This window comes from Leptodactylus fuscus, chromosome 8, assembly GCF_031893055.1.
Source record: "Leptodactylus fuscus isolate aLepFus1 chromosome 8, aLepFus1.hap2, whole genome shotgun sequence".
Classification (NCBI taxonomy): Eukaryota; Metazoa; Chordata; class Amphibia; order Anura; family Leptodactylidae; genus Leptodactylus; species Leptodactylus fuscus.
This window is the reverse complement of record NC_134272.1, coordinates 15,782,979-15,806,261: the sequence shown is the minus strand read 5'-3', so window position 1 is coordinate 15,806,261 and position 23,283 is coordinate 15,782,979. Positions and strand designations below refer to the sequence as shown.

The 23,283-nt window shown below is 47.5% G+C and overlaps 1 protein-coding gene across 3 annotated transcripts in view; it reads right to left on the bottom strand.

The window, feature by feature from the left end:
• The window catches only part of AXIN1 (axin 1), a 29,813-nt gene extending 10,715 nt beyond the window's left edge, over window positions 1-19,098 (bottom strand). For all 3 annotated transcript variants that reach the window (XR_012717390.1, XM_075285901.1, XM_075285902.1), the window contains exons 1-4: window positions 18,909-19,098; window positions 11,988-12,956; window positions 1,734-1,874; window positions 1,550-1,646 (exon numbers count right to left, since the gene is read on the bottom strand). Coding sequence is in view for 2 of the 3 variants with exons in the window: in XM_075285901.1 (XP_075142002.1) it covers window positions 1,550-1,646; window positions 1,734-1,874; window positions 11,988-12,865 (1,116 nt within the window). In the remaining variant the exon portion in view is untranslated. The remainder of the gene's footprint in view (window positions 1-1,549; window positions 1,647-1,733; window positions 1,875-11,987; window positions 12,957-18,908) is intronic.
• Window positions 19,099-23,283: the final 4,185 nt, after the last annotated feature.

Below are 23,283 nucleotides of genomic sequence, written 5' to 3'. Positions count from 1 at the left end.
CAGTGTATATACATTATGGTGGCCGGACTTGGTATAGCAGTGTATATACATTATGGTGGCCGGACTTGGTATAGCAGTGTATACATTATGGTGAGCGGACTTGGTATAGCAGTGTATACATTATGGTGAGCGGACTTGGTATAGCAGTGTATATACATTATGGTGGCCGGACTTGGTATAGCAGTGTATACATTATGGTGGCCGGACTTGGTATAGCAGTGTATACATTATGGTGGCCGGACTTGGTATAGCAGTGTATACATTATAGTGACCGGACTTGGTATAGCAGTGTATACATTATAGTGACCGGACTTGGTATAGCAGTATATACATTATGGTGGCCGGACTTGGTATAGCAGTGTATACATTATGGTGGCCGGACTTGGTATAGCAGTGTATACATTATGGTGGCCGGACTTGGTATAGCAGTGTATACATTATGGTGAGCGGACTTGGTATAGCAGTGTATACATTATGGTGGCCGGACTTGGTATAGCAGTGTATATACATTATGGTGGCCGGACTTGGTATAGCAGTGTATACATTATGGTGGCCGGACTTGGTATAGCAGTGTATACATTATGGTGAGCGGACTTGGTATAGCAGTGTATACATTATGGTGGCCGGACTTGGTATAGCAGTGTATATACATTATGGTGGCCGGACTTGGTATAGCAGTGTATACATTATGGTGGCCGGACTTGGTATAGCAGTCTATACATTATGGTGGCCGGACTTGGTATAGCAGTGTATACATTATAGTGACCGGACTTGGTATAGCAGTGTATACATTATAGTGGCCGGACTTGGTATAGCAGTGTATACATTATGGTGGCCGGACTTGGTATAGCAGTGTATACATTATGGTGAGCGGACTTGGTATAGCAGTGTATACATTATGGTGACTGGACTTGGTATAGCAGTGTATACATTATGGTGACTGGACTTGGTATAGCAGTGTATACATTATGGTGAGCGGACTTGGTATAGCAGTGTATATACATTATGGTGGCCGGACTTGGTATAGCAGTGTATACATTATGGTGGCCGGACTTGGTATAGCAGTGTATACATTATGGTGACCGGACTTGGTATAGCAGTATATACATTATGGTGGCCGGACTTGGTATAGCAGTGTATACATTATGGTGGCCGGACTTGGTATAGCAGTGTATATACATTATGGTGACCGGACTTGGTATAGCAGTGTATACATTATGGTGGCCGGACTTGGTATAGCAGTGTATACATTATAGTGACTGGACTTGGTATAGCAGTGTATACATTATGGTGGCCGGACTTGGTATAGCAGCACAGTCCTATTCATCATAGCAGGGAAGAGCTGCCGCACAGTCATGTGACCAACGAAGATGACATTACAGGCCTGAGGAGAGGAAGACGCTCTTGCCAGACAGCTGACGGCGGGGGAGTCACAAGTGGGATCCCTATCAATGTTATGCTGATGACCTATCCTAAACATCTGATAGTGCTGCAAAGACCCCTTTACACATATACCCATCCTACACCCGCAGCCATCTCCATGACTTACTGGAATGTGAGGTAGTGGCACACGTCCATTGGCTTTGGCACTTTCTTGCATTTCCCGCCGATGGTGCTTCCGTAGTCTATAGGGTGGAATCCCATCGCTGTAATAAGGAGAGACAACCGTCACTATGTAATAGAGGGGGAGCAGATATATACCATGTGACCATCATGGCGGTGGCGGTACTTACACGCTGCTGTCTGTCAGAGACATGGTATCCGCATCGCTTGACATACTCTGCTGTTCACTGTCGTTGGCACTGGTGGCGGGTGCCATGGCATACCCAGTGTTGACATAGTAAGGGTTAACCGGCTCCCTCCACGTCCCCGGCCTAGAAGTAGTAAAAATAGACATATATATGAGTTTTGCACCATCTGCAGGTTGGACATCCCTGGTCTATACAACACTCCATGCAGAGGAAGAGCGGTCACAGGGCATCAAAGCCGCGCTGAACTTCCCCTCCAGAACTCCTGCTCCATACTTAGTAGTTTTATCTTCTGGTGCGCACGTCATGGAAGTTTCCAGCCATGATCGCACATAACCGAGTGAAGATTCACCACCACAATGAGCCCTTTGATCACAGAACAGGAGAAATATTCGGGATGTTATTGATGAACGCATTCTTCCGGCTCCTGGAGACACAGATCTGCACTGGGAGCCGTTCACACCTGCAGCTCGAGGGACATTTTTCTTCTGCGGTTTTTGGCTTGCAGAAAAGAAGTGGGGACAAAATTTCCCAAAAAATTCACTTATTTCTTGCATTTTTACAGTCAGTACACGCACAGGGGGAATTAACCCATCTGCGCCAATTTTTTATAGGACTCTTATTTGTCCGCACCATTTATCCTGTCCCTCGTAAGTCGCCCTAAGGATGTCTCGGCCCCGTGACTTTATTATAATGCCCACCAGAAACCTGGTGAGCCGTCCCCGAAACCTGCTCCAGTTTCTGACCTGTGTAGACTTCGACTCTGGGGCATGTCGGTACGCCGGATTTATCAGGGGGCCGGAGACTTGGAAATTCAGGAACTTAATACTGGCGTAGGGAAACCATAAAAATTCTCGTGAATGGCCACAACCTGTGTACAGTGCTGCAGAATATGCAGGCGCTATAGAAGTAACAAATTATTTGGACTAGTTTCACGCCTGTGCTGGGATCTCCATTGGGGGAAGACTGAGAGCCGTCCACAAAGGCAGCGCTTACCTGCGAACACCATAGGAGGAGTTTTCTCTTTCACTTTCAGTATAAAACTGGCAGACCCCATTAAAGTCTATAAGGTCTGCAGGTGTCGGCCATCTTTTGGGTCCCCGAGCAGACCTGAACGACAGAGAGCTTAGCTCTAAGTGAGAAACTAGCCGCAGGGGTATTAGCCGGGCCACAATCCCCCTCCACAAGAGACAAGACCCATCTGTAGACAGTGGAGCCGCAGTACAAAGTAGGTTTCTGGTTAGTTTTGCATTTTATTTTTATTTTCACTGCCTGTAAGACTCCTTAAACCAGCTGGATCTACTAAGAAACTCGACACCCCACCGCCCCAAAACATCTCGCCCAGATAACCAGACCCCTGCCCTAAACAGATGAGGGACAAAAAGACAGAAGCGGCTGGGAGATCAGCCAAGCCAGTGATGTGCGAGTCTTGTTTGAAGGCTCTCGCAAGGGTTAGATGTTGACATACATGTTAGCGACCTATAGGTGGCGCTATAGAGCATTTCCTTCCTCCCACTGTATATTCCTATAGAATATATTCCAGGCTCTAGGGCTCTGCAGTAACTTGACGTTCGGCCATTTACTGCAAACGAAACTCAAAAGGGGGTCAATTGTGACAATGACGGTGCCGTGTCAAAAATTTTGCACCCCTTGCAAGACTGAAAAGCTGGGACATAGAACTGTATATTACCATAAAGCTGATTTTTGATATCCTCAAACATCCCAGTACAAGAACCAAATCAGATGATAACATTTTTTTGGGCATAACCCATTTCCAAATTGCCCAGTACCCCTAATGCCAAACGTGGCCAAGTGTAAGAGTCGCCTGTAGCATCCATAGTATCTTCTGTATTATTACACAGTCCTCACCTCCTCCTAGTACGACCATGTCAGTCTTCACTGCAGTTTTTTCATTCTAGTCATGTGTGGAAGATCATAAGCGTGGTGACTGCCCCCCACTCACACAGAGATACATTACACGGAATGGGAGGATAGAGAAGAGACGGCTCCTTCCTTTGCATCTCCATAATAAAACCTTTTTCCACCTTTTTCTCATTTACAAAGTTTTCAACCTCTGACCTAGAAAACACATCTGGAATATTTTATGACGGCCGATGTTCGTTCCGGTGTATAATATGCGCCTGGTGGTGAAAGCGGGAGGGGATGGAACGTGTTGTTCGGGGTCTATCTCACCCTATGGATTAGGAAACCACAGTCATGGATGAAGGGAGTGTAATGTGCAGGGAGGTGCGAGGTGCTGCCCATGGATCACTAGGGGTGGACAGAAAGGGGTTGTCCGGAGGATGACACTCTATATTGGGGTGTCAGGAGCAAGACTGACTTCTGACATGGCCAACAATGGCTGTTCTTGTAGCACGAGGACGGCTAAACTCCACCAGAACAGGAATCTGCCACTACAGAACAAATCTCCATTCTCGCCCCTAACAGGGGACCTCCTCTTGTCTCCTAATTTTGCCCTAATAATACATACGGGCTGGGGTGAACATCATGAGAGAACTCCTTTAAACTGACCGATCTACCTGCAGTCAGCACTAGAGAGCGCTGACTGCATATTTTCTATATGGCTCTTATTTAAGATACGTATGCAGAGAGCACCCTCTAGTGGTGGCTGCAGGATGTCAGACATTAGGGCTACACAGTGACTGGTTGCAAGCAAAGACTATTGAGTGGCAAGGAGATGCAGTGATTTTTCGCCAGGGCCAATGATGGCATGTAGTCTTTGTCTTAAAGGGATTTCCAAAACATCCAAAATCAGCAACGTGCCAAAGGCTTTCAGGTAGGACAGCTCAGCCCCGTTTACTTCAGACAAGTTGTGGTCCAATTCAGGAGAGCAGCCATGTCTTCATTTTAGACAACTGTATCTCTGCAGGGTATTTGCGAGTGTGTGTGAGATGATGGAGAAGTCTTTTGGCCCCGAGGTGGTCTTTTATACGGATGATCTATCCCATCAGTATCCGATTGGCTGATCCGCAGGGCTGCAGACTTGAGGCCTGTTCCTTAAAGGGGTCAAATCAAAAGTACATACTGATGACCAGTCCATGTGATAAGCCATCAGTATGTGATCTGTTAGGGGTCTGTCCTCCATGTCGGGACCCAAAACGGACGTTACCTCTGCAACGCAGTTGCTCATGGTCCTGTCCGGTGTCACGGCTTGTGGTAACCTGAGGCCAGACCGGCCGATAGCTGTACACTCTGGGTATTGAACCCCAGAATCGGTGGATAAAATCCCCTTTAAGTGAAGAATAGGCATAGCCATCTTTAAAGGCATCACCCTTAGAGGCGCCATTGTTGTGTACTTACAGCCCTGAAGTGCTGGTCGTGACTGTGCAAAAAAAAAAAAAAAAAAAAAATTGCAAAAACTCCCACCCCATCAGTATAATGACTTCAGACGCTTGTAGAAAAGACGGCCTTTCAGTAAATGTATTTTGCAGGAGGGGGGGGGGGATCCAGTAACCTGATCTGATGTGCTCTTCTTGATGACTATGGAGATGGTGGAAATGAGCGCCGGGTCGGGGAACGCGCCGCGTAAAGCTGCCTTTGTGTAAATAAAAGTTAATGACTTCCCAGCCCTGTCATGTTGCTCGGGGCTGTCACCCAGCAGACTGGTACGGGGGTAATTATTCCTAATGATAATTCCCTTTCGGTGCTCTTACATATTTGGAGCTTTGTGTAGAGGACGATGGAGAAGGCCTCGCTCCCTCTTTCTTTCTGGCCATGCTTTTCTTTCCTGTCAGCTCAGCTGGAGGAGAGGAATTTACAAATGGATCCAGTATGACTATAAACGGTTTACGCAAGCTGCTCTACCCCCGCGTCCCCCCCACCCCCCGACCCGGAGAGCGGCCCACTCAGAAGATACATTTACACAAAGTGGCTGAAGACGTGAAACGCGCTTTGTGCCTCATTGCATGTAATGAAACCTGAGGAGCGGAGGCTGGTGGGAGGCAGCGGGCACAGACCTACCACAACCACCGACACATGAGAGACAAAGCATACCAAACATACACTGCAGATAGGATAGGAGATTAGCAGTGCTACATACATGGCCGACTGGGCGCATCAAATCACTCCGAGATAGTGCATGTTAGCAGTTCTCTATTCACACCCATAGATGAGGGGTCACGGTATGGGATATACATAAGCTACAATACACAGTGTCCCAGAAGATTGCCCATGACGACCTAACTCCCTTACATGGTCCTGTGTCTGATTGTAAGACAACTGGCTGCAGCAGGAGCCTCCCCCATGACCTGGTCTGCAGCAGGAGCCTCCCCCCATGACCTGGTCTGCAGCAGGAGCCTCCCCCCATGACCTGGTCTGCAGGAGAATACAGGGAGCCAGGCAACGTGTGTTCTTTGCAGAGTTTCTGCAAGACTGTGCGTTTCAGAGGCATGCAGAAACTCCTACAGCCTCACAAGCAGTGGAGATAAGTTTATTTCTGGTTCACTTGGGACTGACTAACCACCTAATGTGTATACGAGCCTACTGACTCTCGCTGACAGCAGAAGACAGGGAAGAAAGTGTCAGCCATATTGAATTTCTATATCCCGATCCTGTTGTTCCCTTGGCAATGGCGTTCTCCCCCCACTTAACTAGGACAAGTGCCCTCAGCCGATCCCGGCCGGAAGAGGAAGTCAGACAAGATGTAACTGCTATCAAAACAAGTGTCGAGCCAACAGGTATCCCAAGTGTACCTTTAAGGGGTTTCCACCATGTCCTAAGAATTGGTGATCAATGTAATTCTAGTACGAGGATGACACCCAGCAACTGTTCTCAGCAGCAGGTACACAATGGAGCAGGAAGTGGACAGCTCTGTTCACAGTGTAGTGGTCAGACCTGGTTACTGCAGCTCAGCTTCCATACACTGGAACAGAAGCCAAGTTGCAGTGACCTGACTCAGCCACTAGAGAGAGAACTGCGCTGTCTGCTTCCTTCGTGCAGGCGCGGGGTGCCCGACTTTCACCAATCTGATATTGATAGTCCATCCCTACCTTGGTAACCCTCCCCTCCCCCCCAGCCAAGGGTGGAAAGTCGCTCATCAGTGGATCGTTCTACTTCTGGGATGTCTACTTTATGGAAATCTTTATTAACCAGGGTGTCCTGATGCAGAGAACCCCGGCCAACACTGCGACCTCTTCAACCAGCTGGTGTGAGGGGGTCCCCCAGGTGTCGGAACCCACTGACCACATATTGATGACCTATTCTAGGGAGAGCTGACTCCAAGGAAAAATCCCTTTAAAGGGATTCTACCATTAAAATCGAATTTTTTCCCCTAACACGTAGGGATAGACTTAAGAAAGGCTATTCGTCTCCTACCTTTCAATGTCTTCTCTGTACCGACGTTCCATAGAAATCCTGGTTTTCGCTGGTATGCAAATGAGTTCTCTTGAAGCACTGGGATCGGGACCCAGTGCTCAAACAGCAATGGAGGCGTCCCCAATGCTGCGAGAGGACTCTCCAGAGCTGCCCCCTTCTTCTTCAGGAACGGGTCTTCTTTGTGTCTTCTTCTGGGGGTTGGCTTCAAACTTCTAGGCCTTGGGCAAAGCAGACTGTGCATGCCCGCCAGCCACAGGAAAATGGTCACTTACACAGTATTGTAAGAAGCCATTCTGTTGTGGCCGGCAGGCATAAGCAGTCGGCTGCCCGAGGCCTAGAAGTTTGAAGTCACCGCTGGAAGAAGAAGACTCATTCCTGAAGAAGATGAAGTAGGCGCTGAAGAGTCCTCTCGCAGCATTGGGGACGCCTCCATTGCTGTTTAAGCGCTGGGGCCCACCCCCAGTGCTGCGAGAGAACTCATTTGCATACCGACGAAAACCAGGATTTATACCGAACGGCGGCACAGAGAAGACATCTAAAGGTAGGAGAAGAATAGCCTTTCTTAAAGCAATTCCTTCGTGTTAGGGACAAATAATTCGATTTTAATTGTAAAATCCCTTTAAGATTCCTTGCAGTGTTGAAACATGTAATGCTCCAGGGCAAGAGGCAGCCTAAAAAGTCGCCTCTCCCTTTAAGAATAACCCCTACAGCGCCAGAGCTCTTTATTCTTACGAGGTATAATGAGAATCCTGGGCACCGATTCACCATAGACCGGGGCTATACGTAAACATGTCATCAGCTTCGAGACTTCAGAAGCCGAATGAAAAGAGCTTTGTGGGGAAAAAAAAAAAAAAAAAAAAAATCAAAGGCAGCTTCTCCGGCAGCGACCGCACGGCACGCAGCGCTCGAAAATCTAAGGTATAAATATAGTAAATAGCAAAACTCTGTTCCGTTACTTCATGTTAGACGGAAAAATGAGCAAGCTGTCATTTCTGGAGGGATCAACTTTCCCCCCCCCAAAAAAAAAAAAAAAAAAAAATGTAAAGGTCAGCTGATTCCCCGGATCTGTGTAAAGCGAGCGCACTATTTCCAGAGCATCAAACGTTTTCCTCGCCGAAGAGAAAAAAAAAAGAAGAAAAAAATTGCTGGAAATTCTGAATCACCCGGGGAAGACTTTGAAGTCGCGTCTTGTAAGTGAGTAGGAAAAAAAAAACAAAAAAAACACCAGGGCTGCAGCCTGCATCAGCAAAAGCCATCTCCATGGCAGTGAGCGCAGCGCCTCACATCCGTCCTGCAGCACATAAAGCCGTCCTATAGGCGCCCCCGCCTTTGATGTGTGATGAGGTCACACGGATCATAACTTCTATGGTCAGCGGCTTATAAAAGTAAACAGCAGCGGACGGCGGGGCCCCTGGCGTCAGCCCCGCATATGTACTGAACCCGTACAAGCATAACAAACCGCAGCGACTGTCCGGCGATCGGGCTGAATGACAGGCTTCTGGCGTGGACGTCCAGAACGGGAGTCTAGGGCTGCGGACCGAGGGGAGAGGAAATGTCAAATCTAAGGGGGGGGGGGGGGGAGTCCTATACCTAGACGTCATGTAATGTTACACAGGATGCAAGCTATTGCACCCTGTTATCAGCTAGGATTTCATTACACATGCAAATGAGGATGGGGTTTGATGAGGTTGCAGCCTCTTCCCAGTTTGGTCACATGATACAGCAACAGCTCAGTCCCATTCAAGTCAATGGGGCTGAGCTTCAAATGGAAGCATACCCACAATACAAGGTAAGGTGCTGTGCTAAGAATTCAGTACACACCCAAAAGAAACAGTCTCTTCACCCAGCTGATCTGTGGGGGTCCTGGGTGACTGATCCCTATTGATCACATATTGAAGACCTGTCCTAAGGATAAGCAAATCCTGGAAATCCCTTTAAAAGGGGTTCTCCCATTAATGACATTGAGAACCTATCCCGGAGGAGAGGGGAGGCGCATCAGATCCCTGGAGACCTGACCTCTGGGACCCTCAGCCATGAAGATAACATTGGCCCCCATGTGAGCAGAGTAGTGATGTGTATACATAACCACTTCTCCATACACTTCTATAGGACTTCTGGAAACTGCAGGCCCACAAGTGCATTGGTACTTCATTCTAAGGGTGGCTAAAGGGGGACTGGCCACCAATCTCCTGATCATTGGGGGTGCCAGTGAAGGGTCCCCCAGCAATGTGACGCTTATCCCTAGGTTAAAGGATAAGTGGGGAGGGGTCAGCGAATGTCTGTCCCTACATAGCTGGGAGCTGCGCCCTCTAGACACAACACCATCTCTTTTTAGGGGCCTAATTCAGACACTGCACCATTGTTGGAGTAGTTTTTTTTACAGTACTGCAACGATCCAGTCTAAGTTCCCACCAGGCACTGCCCTGTGGCCAAGGAAATGGGCAATAAATGAGCATTTACAAGGTGCAATCTGGGAAGACTTTCACTGTCAAATGCAAATTGCCGTCCCTTTAAGTGAAACGACAGAAATAAAAGCAGCGGCAGCCCCCTGAACAATGGATCAGAGCGCTCTCCCTGTGGGCTGCATGCGGAGGCTTTCCATTTTTTTTCATTAATAATCTATTGCAGCCTGGGAATCATAAAGGCCGTGACTGAATTGTGCACCTGCTCCATCTTGTTACCCGTCTGCGCAGCATTTTGTTGCTGTGATTTTTCTTACAAAGGAGTCTCGCTTTGGGGGATACAAGAAAAAAAAAAAAAGTCTGGAAAGCGAAGGAATGCACCGCCGGTACAAGGGCGGCATCGCGACAATCTATGGGCGAACATGGCGTTACAGGGCCATATAGACAGTGGGAATGGCAATGCTGATTCCTGTCCCCAGATACGTCCTGTAACTTATTCAAGGCAATCCCGACACCGCCGTATACATGCAGAGGTTCTGACATCAGCGTATCTCCCTGAGAACAAAGGATGGGGTATATCGAAATCCTACAGCTCAACCCTCATCTCCTCCCATATCTGTCGTCAGGGGAGAGTTGGGGTACCCCCATACACAACAGACAACTCCTACTCCTATGTCCCACCTGCATTAGCATGGTACCCTAAGCTGCCCCTAGAATTTTGGCAAACTTCTTGTAGGGGTTGTTCAGGAATAACATATCCGCAGGAGGTAGAAAAAGGGAAAAAATTAAAAATAAATAAAAACCAAATCATACTCCCCTGTCCCCGGGACTCTGGAATCCCCGGCAGCGGTGACTGGGGATTTGTTCCAGCGGAAGTCCACACCATGCCTGACATGAAAGGACACGGGATGTCGCCAGTGACGCCTCATGTCCTTTTCTATGACCACTGAGTCCACAGTCACGTGCAGCGATGATTTTCGCTGGGAAAAAGCCCCCGGACACCGCAGCACCGGGGACAGTTGAGTATTTTAATTTTTCACCTTCCGCAGCCTCCTGCCAGAGATCTGCAATTCCTGAACTACCCCTTTAAAGAGGACCTTTCACCGATTTGGGCACAGGCAGTTTTATATACCGCTGGAAAGCCTAAAATGCGCTGAATTCAGAGCACTGTCGGCTTTCTCGATCTGTGCCCCGGGTGAAGAGCTAGCGGTCCCGGTACTGTAGCTCTTTACAGTCAGGAGGGCGTTCCTGACAGTCAGTCAGGTACATCCTTCTTCACAGCAGCGCCTATAGCGCTGTACTGTGTGAGCGGGGAGGAACGCCCCCTCCCTCTGCTCACAGTGCTCGTCCATAGACGAGTATTACCAGGAGGGGAAGGGGTGTTCCTCCCCGCTCACACTGTACAGTGATAGGCGCTGCTGTGGAGAAGGACGTTCCTGACTGACTGTCAGGAACGCCCTCCTGACTGTAAAGAGCTACGGTACCGGGACCGATAGTGCTTTACCCGGGGCACAGATCGGGAAAGCAGACAGTGCGCTGAATTCAGCTTTCCAGCAGTATATGGAACTGCCTGTGCTCAAATCGGTGAAAGGTCCTCTTCAAGTGTAGGGCCTAAGGTTGGAAACAAACGTGCCATTTTAGGACAAGATTCATAAGCAAATGAATATAAAGAAGAAATTTACGGTATACTATTACTTCCCGTTACATCTACTTCTGGATATGGCCAAGGCCCGGTTCACATCGGGGAGTCCGCTTGGGAACCCCCTTAACGGAAACCTATATGCATTAAAAAGCAGTTACCTGGGAAACCCGTGGACCCCATAGACAATAATGGGGCCCGTGTGGTTTCTGCACAAAACATGCGGAGAGAAAAAAAATCCTACAATCAGCATTTTTCTCTCCACGTTTCTAGTGGACACCACAAGTACCACATTATAGTCTATGGGGTCCGCGGGTTTCCTTTAGGTAACTGCTTTTTAATACGTATAGGTTTCCGTTCAGGGGGTCCCCAAGTGGACTCCACAAATGCAGATGTGAATCAGGCCTCAGAAAACTGCATCAATATCTACACAAAAACAAAAAACGCTTCCAGTTTAAGGCTGAAGACACACAATGAGGTGTTTTTGTTGCGTTTTTACATTAAACCCCAAAATGAATGGGAAATAGGAAAAAAGGGAGCACCTATACTGAATGCACTCCAGGGTTTGGCTCAAAGTAACTGCAGCAAAATCTGCATTAAAAAAATAAAGCAACAAAACCTCCAAGTGTGCTACAGCCTAAACACATGACTGGGTATTGCATCCATACTTTCCGTGAACCTATACACTCAATGCATGAACGCAACGGGACAGGCCATGTACCAAACAAAAATGTATGACTGCATGTATTATGCAGAAGACAAGCCCTGACCGGATCATCACATTGTAGGACCAAGCAAACCCAATACACCGCATAAGGTAGGTCACCAGTTATAGCGGACAGTCAGAAGTAAGCATGGCCGTACCTGAACTCTCTCCCGTCACTCCGCCGTCTCGCTGGTGCGGTACAATGTGATGCAGCTTCTAAGATAATTTTCTGGTTGAGAATGTTGGAGGTAACGGATTCTCTGTCACAGTCGTCATCCACCGCTTGGTCGCACTTCCATTCCTCGTCTTCGTTAAGAGTAGGTAAATATCCTGGTGGACCCTTCCCCGTCCCAGACCCCGAGCTATGGTCACTGTAAACCTTAGGGCTCTCCTCGCCAACCGTAGTGTATTCTAGATAGATATCAGATTTTAGGAACACGGGGTAAGTATTGTCTTCCATCATAGACTGTATCTCCATTTGGGCCTGGTCAAACATGTCCGGCTCGATTTGCTGCTGCAAAACACAATCCTTGATAAAACTTTTGGTTGCTGGTTTGATCTGCCGCGAGACGATGCCGTTATTGTTCAGAATGTATTTTTTGTAGATCGCTTTGGCCAGTTTGAGCCTTTTTTCCACCTTGGAGTCAATGGGCTCCAGCTTCCGGAAGCCGCTACAAGCTAACCAGAAATCCAGCAGATCTCCGCAATTTTCCTGCTGCAGAAAAGTTCTGAACAAGTTAATCCCATCCTGGTCGTCGAGCAGAGAGTGCAACGATTCAGCCCATTTTAGATAGGGTGGTGTGGGAGAAGCGCTGCCCTCGGGTTCGTAGCCTAGGTCGAGGTCAGGCCTCCTGGGCGTTGCCGTCGAAGTCTCGTTCCTGATCCCATCGCTTTTTGCGGAGTAATAGCTGTGGCTGAACGGCCTAGGATCTGCTGTAACCAGTTCTCCTTCCTCTCCGGGGACCGGCGGTCTTGGTGCATCCTCAGTAAAGCTTCCCCCTAGATCCAAAGGGAAACCTTTCCCCTGGACACTCATCTTGACGGTGTTGGATTACGAAATCGGGCTGAATATATGGGTTCAATATCTGTTCATTTTGAGACGAAGGTCCCCGATAAACATTAGCCTCCTGCAAGATAAGAACGTTATATGTCAGGAACAGTCAATATCGGAGAGAACATCACATAGTACACAACAGAAACACACGAAGGCTTCACTACTGAAGGATCTAATGAGATGAGCAGGACACAGGGATTGTCCTGGGTGTTCTTGGGACTTTCGGTGCCAGTCTCTGCCCCTCAGAGATGTAGATATATCGGTTATCACATTATCTGTATTTATTTGGGGTGCTCAATGCCTTACAGTAGCATGGATAAAGACCATTAACAGACGCCATGGCTTGAGCAGGACGACGACCAACTGATAATGTAATAAGGTGACCAGTGCTCATCTGCATCGACCTTTATACAGCGGCCATCACTACTGAGATTGTTACCTGCCTCCCCTCGACCCAACACTGTCCTATTATGCAAGCGGCACATCCCTGTTTACATGGGAAGAAGTGCCGTCTACCTGCAAGCATCTGTATGCCCACATACACAGTCTGGTCAGCCAACAAACAAGCAATTGCTCATTTGCCAGGTGATGGAGTGTCAAGGATCGGGCGTACATACGTTCCTGCAAACGACCATTGTCATATGTGAAGTGGATAATAGCGACTAACCAATAGAAGCTGGAAATACTCGGACACCATCTGTATGCACTTAAAAGGGTTATGCAAGGCCAGAGAGAAACAACAGACCCCTGGGATACCCAGCTATTGGCCATACATATCTGGATGAGACTATCCCTAATATATATATATATATATATATATATATATATATATATATATATATATATATATATATATATATACATGCAATGCATGTAAATAAATGAAGTAGTAGGTTACAACTGGGACCACCCCCCACCCCACCGCCTGACAAAAAGAGATGGTTTTCTCCTTTTTGTTTAGTCTTCATTATGGCCCAGGGGTTGATATTTCCATATACACTCCATTCACAGCAGGGGTCACTCACTCTTAGGTAAAGCTAACACTATCTGCCAAATAATAGCAATCCACCCCACAGAGGATACAACAGGGCAAGTCAACAATGTGATCATGGTGGTCTCACACCAAGCACCCCCCACTGGTCAACTGATTAAAGAGGTCACAGTATTTGGGTGAATGCAGAGCCTCTTCACTTAAAAGGGTTGTCCAACCCCAAACAGAAGAATTTTTACATATTAAAGGCCTCTCCAAAGAATAGGTCATCAGGATGTGATCTGTTGCTGTCTGACACCCGGATCATCTGTCCTATCAGCCTCAGGGTGCGGCTTCTGTACAAGTAATAGGATCGATGCCGCAGAGGAGTCAGAAACCGACAGATCCCATACTGAAGACTTATCCTACATACAAGCCACGGGAAAACAGACTGTGCCAACACTGCGACCAAGGGGCCCTAGAAGACCGGGCCCACTTCCTGCTACACTGTACCAAGTACTCAGCTGTGAGGACCGTCTACTTTGAAAGACTCTGCCCACATCTGCAGACGAGAAGAGGAAACTCTACATCCTACTGGGAGAAGAGGAGACCACTGTGGAGATCGCTGCCCAATACGTGTCCAGCTGTCACCAACTAAGAGGAAGATGAGACTCCACGGACTGTTATACCCCAAACCACCCACCCCACCTCCCCATATAGCGGTCACCAACTAAGAGGAAGATGAGACCCCAAAGATTATTAAACCCCCCACCCACCACCCAAAGACCTTTAAACCCACCCACCCACACAAGAACGACCAGACCCAAAGGATGCACGTACCCCCAAACCACACACCCCTTCTCCAACCCCCAACCATTCTTTGCTTTGGCAATCCCAAATGTTTTTCCTTCGGTTATGCTAATAAAGCCCCTCTGTATCTTGTATCCTGTGGACAAGTCATCAGAATGAAATTTAGATTTGGGGACGGACAAAACCCCTTTATACAAATACAGTGCCGCACATATTGTAGTGGCTGTGCTTGGTATTGCAATTCAGCCCTAGTCACATGACACCACTGGCACGGTAAAGAGGCTGCAACGTTTGGTCATCAATAGGCAAGACCCGAAATTATGAGACAACATGAAAAAAAAACAACCTCAAAAGTTGAGAAGTAAAGTTCTTGATGTTCTGTGTCCGGTCTCCTGGGTATGGCCACCCCTACCATTCAGGTCCTAAGCAGGAACCATCGCCCGGGCGTTTAATCACTTCCACCATTTATATTCCCTCCACTAAACCGCAGGCCGAGGCCCCTTTCATCTAGACCTAATTTGCGGCCGGTCACTGGTATAGTCACATAACAAGCGACGTGCTGTTCTCACCGACTCATAAAAAGATCCAGTACTTTGAACTGGAGCGGCCGGAGATGAAAGGGACGAAGATAACAAGAAGTCATAAACATTTCTCCTAACAAAATACGTGATGACATAAAAACCTGAGCCCTGATCTAATCCGCCGCTATCTACATGAATCATAGCACAATGTACACACACAGCGCCGGCCAACAGCCACCCTGTCACGTCAAGGAGAGCGGCTTTAGGCTCGCCTCTTATTCGGGTCACCCCGTGACTTTAAAGGGACAGCTTTTCACTTTGATTTTAGGGGGGGCAGGTGTTTGGCAAATGGAAGGAAAAGTGGATTTGCACATTTTATGTCAAATGGTCATTAATTTCCAACCCGTGGGGATCAAAAAACCCAAAAATTTGCAAAGCGAAAACCAATAAAGCGTGTAATACAAGGCCGAATTACACAGGGATCGCAATAATTATTAACGCTGCGCTCCATATTTACATCCAGAAATCGTTCTCTGGAGGATTAAACCCATGAAAATGACTTCTACCATAGAAAACGTAATCCCTTCCATTCCCCACAATCCGCACAATTTGCAATCACCGGGATGACGGGGACGTTTTACATCTTATAGGATTGACAATCTGGGGCGTCCCGACCTTCAGGTTTTCCTGGGCATGTATAGTAGTAGTCTATGGGTGGTGGTCCGACACCAGGGCCCCCGATGTTTGAAGAGACCGATGACATCACAAGTCTCAGTCATATGGTACAGCAGCAGCTCAGTCCTGTTCATTCAAATGGGGCTGAGCTGCAATATTATACACAACCCCGTAAGATACATTGTATATTCTGTGTATTGTATGTAACCCCCAAATGTAAAGCACCATGGAATTAATGGTGCTATATAAATAAATAATAATAAAATAATAATAAAGATACGTCCAGGGCTGTTCTTAATGAAGAGGCCACGGGTCAGACCTGAATGCTGCATATTCTTCAACTAGCTGATCTCCTGGGTGCTGGACCCCTACCAAACACATAGTGATGGCCTATCCTAAGGATATATACAAGTCCCTTAAGGTTTCACATAGCGAGCCGCAGACTAAAAACACCGCGGTGGAAATGCATCACGTAGAGTTTACCTCTCTAGACTTTCTCTCTCTATTATACTTACACGAAAACCGCCGGCGATGTCAATTCCTGCAACATGGGGATTTAGCCGAAAGAGGTTTTGCCATGTTGGACATTTACATCCTATCCGCACACGAGCGGACTATGCACTGTGACTAAGACGGGGGGCAGCCGTTCTTGAGACAGACGTGGGTCCCCAGAAGTGTGACCCCACTCTACCAGACATTTCTACCCCATAAATGTCTATCATAGGAGCAGCCCTTTAATAAAAGCCAATTGTGGCCTTACTGGCTAAACAAACCGCAGCCGCTGCAAACGTCCTGTCACCTTCGTTGCGGCAAACCACAATTGTACCGTGGCTTGTGGGCAATTGATGTCACCATGACCAAATAGCCATATGTGCGATTTATGTCACCGACCATAACAATAATGAGGTTTGGGGACATTTTTTCATCAGAGCCGAACGGTTCACGAGATTCTGCGACACGGCGAAGGAAGACTGAACAAGAACACGATCTCTGATAATGCGGCAAATAGAACTTCTCACTACAGAATGTATACCAAGGGGGCAGATACTTATTTCTGCACCTTTAATAATACGATAATGGGATTTCTTCAGGAGAGCCGGTGCTCAGCGTTGTTCACGCACAGTAGGTATACAGCAGGGATTATAGCCCCCCTCTCCACCAGGGTACATCATTTTGGGGATGTAGGAGCTTTACATTTACACACAATATGATACAGTCATTGAGATGACAGGTAACGCTACGGCGATCCGACACCTGCGTCACTACATTTCGGAAGCTCTCCCGACTGCACATCTAACGTGCCCCAGAGCGTTCCTTCAGCAAACCTTTGGCCGGCATTTTTGTATACAGTTGCCTTGGCATTACGATAAATCAGTATGCCAAAAAATATGTCTACCAGATGGCTTGTGCCTTTATGTTGTTTTTCTGCAGATGTATACAACCAGACAGACATACGGTTGCACTTTACTTTCAGCAGCCTGGGTTTAATCCAAAATGTTGTGTGAAATGAGCCCTAAATGGGACATCCATGTACATATAAGAATAAACATCTGACTAATGTGCAATTTATCCCACAGCTCTCTCTTTAGGGTCCGTTCACACTCAGATGAGACCACAGACTCCATTAGGTCATCCAAGTCAGGAGAGCAGGACCTGAGGGAGAATACTGATCTATGATACTAGGGGTCCCTGCACACTATTACAGACAGTACATGGGGATGCAGGGACTCCCAACATCACAATGATGCAAAAAGACCAGGGGTCAGTATGGGAAATGTGGACAATATATACGGTCTGGATTTTCAATATTTCCCCATGTGCATGGGGTCTTAAAAGTCAATGCTGGTGATCCCCATCACATGACAGATCCATCATTGTGTCATAGATAATGTCATGTTTATATCCCGAGACCTGCAGCTCTGTCAGTGATCTCAGGACCTCAGCACAGACCTGTCAATCATAGAACCGAACAGACACGTAGGAAACCAATATACGTCCCCACCACTCGTCCTTTTATTACAGTACGTCTATATACGTTCTACTTGTAGACAATCCCTTTAAATTCAACATCCTATAAACACCACAACATCAAGTGACATCACATGACCGCCACGACCCAAAACCTGCAGACCTCTACTGTACACCCCCCCCCCCCCGTCACATTGTTTACATACTGCTTTAAGGGTTGTAAACGTTGTTAAAATGAACGCAAAAAGTGATACAATGTAACAAGACACCACAATGTATAATAATGAAACAAATACACAAATCCCAGCTCATCTGACACATGACGACACCAGGACGTATACCACCAGGACTGCTGGGAGTTGTAGTTCTACTAGAACGCTGTAAGTGTCATTTAAAGGAACTCTCCACTAACAGCTGACATGAAGCTTCTAGCAGCCATAACACACAGTGGATGGGGATGAGACAACCGGACCACAGTCAATCCTAGAGCGCTGTTCGGATCAGCACCGAGGGTCACCTGATACGTTTTTTGGACAGACCTTGATCCAAAGACATCCTGACATCAAGCAAAGTGTCAAATCGGCAACCAACACACTGCGGACATAAATACCGCCATACTGTACACTCCGCTACCACAGTGGCGCAATATTGCGTCACGTCCCGCAGGATTACATCCTATGGAAATGTCGCTACAACTGTAAAGTAGCGCAACATGACTAAGAACGCGGCAAATATTCGTACATCATGTCTAGGAAATGTCACTGTAAGTGCAAAATCTAATATTCAGCTGCTACAAGAGGCTGCAATCTATAGGACAGCTGTAGAAGAAACGCAAAAAAAACGCATCATGTGATTTGAGTCATGAGAGAAACATGCAAGAAAAAATACTAAGAGCGATATATGGCCCTGGATTATCCCCGGCACAGCTCGGAGGCCCGGGCAGGGATGTGTGCGGGGTGTCAGGCTCCAGAGGACGGCACATCTCCGGCCTGTACCGAGCTCCACACTCCGCGGCCTCCAGCGCTCGCCTGCGAAGTTTCCTCCCAGCATGATGACCCCCCTCGGCTCCCGTCTCACTCACCTCCCTGGAAACAAGCCGGCTCTCCTCCCGGGATAGTGCGCCGGGCCCTCGTCTTCCTCCACTCCAGCGCCACCCATCAAGCTTCCAGCAGCGGGCGGCGGCGACTACGACTGAGGGAGACGGAGACAAAAACAAAGCGAACGCTGCGGGCCGGCAGCCATGCCCCGGCGAGCTCCACTGGGTGAGTGCGCTGTGTGTGAGGCAGAGGGAGAGAGTGAGCTGCCAGTGCGTGCGCGCCCCCGCGGCTCTGCGTCACCGCGGGAGGGGTTCGGAGGGGCGCGCACGCGGACGTCGGGTGGGGGGGGGCGCGCACGCGGACGTCGGGTGGGGGGGGGGGGGGCGCGCGCCTACTTCCCGCCACAGGCGCGTGCCCTGCATCTCTGTGACTGGAAAGGAGAAAGAAACTCAGTCACTGTGATCATCCCTGGTCCTGTCACATAGCCCCGAGCTGAGGAGGATGACAGGGAGGCAGCTCCTCCAAAGACTCCTTCATGTCCCTATTAGTAGGACTAGACGGTCGCACGACGACTTGTGAGGAACTTAGTCAGTCAGGCTGCGGAAATGTCGCATTGAGATAAAGTCACGTGACCAAAATACAAAGTTTTTGCATTTTCTGTGACACCGTGGAGGTACGACGACATTATTGACACGTGTAGACCTCGCCTTTGTCGACGCGCTTAACCCCTTGGTGTTCGGCCGCTTACACGCATACCTATGGCAGGGAGGTATTCCATCGAATACTACTCGCTCATCTCTAGTCACGAGCGGCACGGAAACACGTACTGCGCATAATTCGCCTCAACTAAAAGGGTTCTGCGTACATTATTGACACGTGTAGACATCGCCTTTGTCGACACGCTTAACCCCTTGGTGTTCGGGCGCTTACACGCATACCTTGGGCGGGGACGTATTCGATCAAATACTACTACTCGCTCATCTCTAGTCACGAGCTACACGGAAACACGAACTGCATATAATTCGCCTCAACTAAAAGGGTTCTGCGTACATGATTGACACGTGTAGACCTCGCCTTTGTCGATGACCTTAACCCCCTGGTGTTCAGCCGCTTACACGCCTACCTAGGTCGTGGAGGTATTCGATCGAATACTAATCGCTCATCTCTAGTCACGAGCTACACGGAAACACGTACTGCGCATAATTCGCCTCAACTAAAAGGGTTCTGCGTACATTATTCACACGTGTAGACCTCGCCTTTGTCACGTGCTACATGGATACACGTGCTGCGCAAAAGTCAATGGCTTAATGGGTTGTGCGACTTTTCTTTAGCGCTCTTGGGCCATCAAGTCATAGAAATGTCACATGTGACCTGCAACCGAAATCTAGCAGGTTTGGATTTTCTGTGACGCCATGGAGGTACAATCACATTTTTGATACGTGTAGACCTCGCCTTTGTCACGAGCGACACGGAAACGCGCGCTGCGCAGAATTTAATGGGCTAAAAGGGTTTGCGGCTTTTCTTTAGCACTCTTGGCTGTAAAAGACCGAAATCTAACAGGTTTGGACTTTCTGTGGCCGTCGTGTGTTGTCGCATGTCACACCATAGAGATACATTGACTTTTTTGTCACATGACCTTTTGGTACATAACATCACCACGTACCAAGAGCCTTATTCCTATTAACCCTTCATTGTCCAGTATTGATACTGATGACCTATCCACAGGACTCCCGGACCCCGCACCAAGCAGCTGTTCCAGTGACTGCCATTTCTGTGAAAGCTCAGCGGGATATTTTGGCACTTCACTGGGGTCCTGGGTTCGAACATGGCTAAGGACAACATCTGCATGGAGTTTGTATGTTCTCCTCGGGTTTGTGTGGGTTTCCTCCGGGTACTCCACCAACATGCCAAAAATATACTAATAGGTAAATTGTCTTTGGTAAAACAATTGACCCTTATGGGTGTTGTGGAAGAGTGTCCATATGGCAACCACCGACACCCCCACAAGGGTTCGTGGACTTTGAGTCCCTTGTGTGAGAAAAGCGCATTACAAATGCTGGCGATTGTCATATACAGTACAAGTAACGCTAGGTTCACACTAGCATCGCGTAACCATTGTTCTGATCCATTGGAGCGGTTACACATGGAATCCAACTGACTATATTGGGGTCCATCGGGTAAATGTTTTAAAGCCGAAACCGGAGACCTGCACGGAAGACTTTCCTCCAACGATTTTTAGGTGGACACAGTGACGGAGATGTGAACATAGCCTAAGAGAAATAACAATAATCTGGCCGTCGGAAGCCAGATACAGCAAGTGGATAGGAGCAGAGCCGCAGTTCTAGGTGCTACTGATACAGTATACAGTCCGGAATCTGTATATAGTGTATAGAGATACGTGTTGGGCCTCAACTAATCTGATATTGATGACCTATCCTATCTTTAATATCGCTCACGAAAAAAAGTCATAAAGTACAACTTTTTCAGCTTTTTTGTGCCAAAATTCTGCAACTTTTTGCAGCCTCCTGTCCTCCAACTGCTACCGTGAGAACGATAGGGGTGTAGGTGTGGCTGACACAGTAAGTGTGTAGAGACCCTTGTCCCTATTGTACTGCACAATTAGTAAGATGAAATAAGCACATAAAATAGATCTATCGCTGGAAACCTTTGTCTTAGGCTCACTAGTCACAATATACATCTGTATCCATGAATAACTTATCACCTCATACTCCACCAGAGGGTTCTGCTAAATATACAGTGCCGACCACAGAATACAGCTATAAACTGTACCAGCTAAAAGGTATCGCCATAAACTGCATAAATAGAGTAAAGAGTTTCCACCAAAAATAGTCCAAGACAGGGAATGGGCAGTATATGGTGTGCCCTTATGCTGTACACATCAGGTAGCTGTCGGCCAAACGCCTGTTCAGTCAATAGAAAGCTTTTGACATCCCTCCCATGTGTATATATATATATATATATATATATATATATATATATATATACTTGGCCCGAGCCACTGCCAGACACTTTACTGCCCTGACACCTGCCTTAGCAGGAGATTAGGATAACCCTATGCACATGAGGCAGAGATGGAGTTAGACTTTCTTCTACCCATGGTCAAAGTTAAGTTTTCTGCCCTAGCCCTATATGTAAGGACTCTGACTAAGGCAAGGTGGCTTACTGGCACCCACTCTGTCATTCAGCACCCAGGACACAAGCCCCTGTTGTCCCACCAGCCATTACTATATTACAGTACCCATTATGATGCCACAATACCCATTGCGATATCATAATGCCCCATCGTGATGTTACAACGCTCTATCATGATACCTCAATGGCACACTGTGATATCACCGAGCTCATTGGGATGTAAAATTTCCCCAGCGTCTTATCACAATGCCCCATTGTCAGAGACGGAGCTAGAGATTTATTTGCACCTCGAGAAAGTATTTGCTGCCCCAGCCCTGTATGAAGTACTCTGACCAAAGCAAAGTGGTCCCTTCTGCCATGGTTATGCCCCATTGTGATACTACAATACCACAGTGATGTCATAATGGCAGAATATGATGTCACAATGGCCCATTCTGAGGTTATAGAGCCCACTGTGATATCACTGCCACATTTTGATGTCACAGAGTTCATTGTGTTGTTACATGATGTAACAATGCCGCATTGTTTTGTCACAATCTATTATGATGTAACAAAGCCCCGCTGTGATGTTACAATACCCAGTGATGATGTAACAATGGCTTTTGTAATATCACAGTTCTCCATTGTGAGGTCACAGAGCCCATAGAGATGTAACAGTGCCACATTGTGATGTCACAGCGGAGTTGTGTACAGTTTTATCCAGTATGGAGTTGCCTATCAGACCATTTGTACATAATAACCTGCTCTCTGTACACACTGGTGACTGTTATACGGACAATTCCCTTTGGTCGGGATAATAATAATAATAATAATACATTTTATTTATATAGCGCCAACATATTCCGCAGCACTGTACAATTTATAGGGTTCAGATACAGACATACATAACAAAGAACGTCATTTCACACAATGGGACTGAGGGCCCTGCTCAAAAGAGCTTACAATCTATGAGGTAGAGGGGGTGACACAAGAGGTAGCAGGGGCGGTATTGCTTATACAGTGTTCAGACAATTTTGTGCATTAGGAATTGTGATAGGCTTGTCTGAAAAAATGCGTCTTTAGTTTGCGTTTGAAACTGTAGAAGTTGGGAGTTAATCTTATTGTCCGGGGTAGAGCATTCCAGAGAAGTGGTGCAGCTCGGGAGAAGTCTTGTATACGAGCATGGGAGGTTCTGATAATAGAGGATGTAAGTGTTAGGTCATTGAGTGAACGGAGAGCATGGGTTGGGCGGTAGACAGAGATGAGGGAGGAGATGTATGGAGGTGC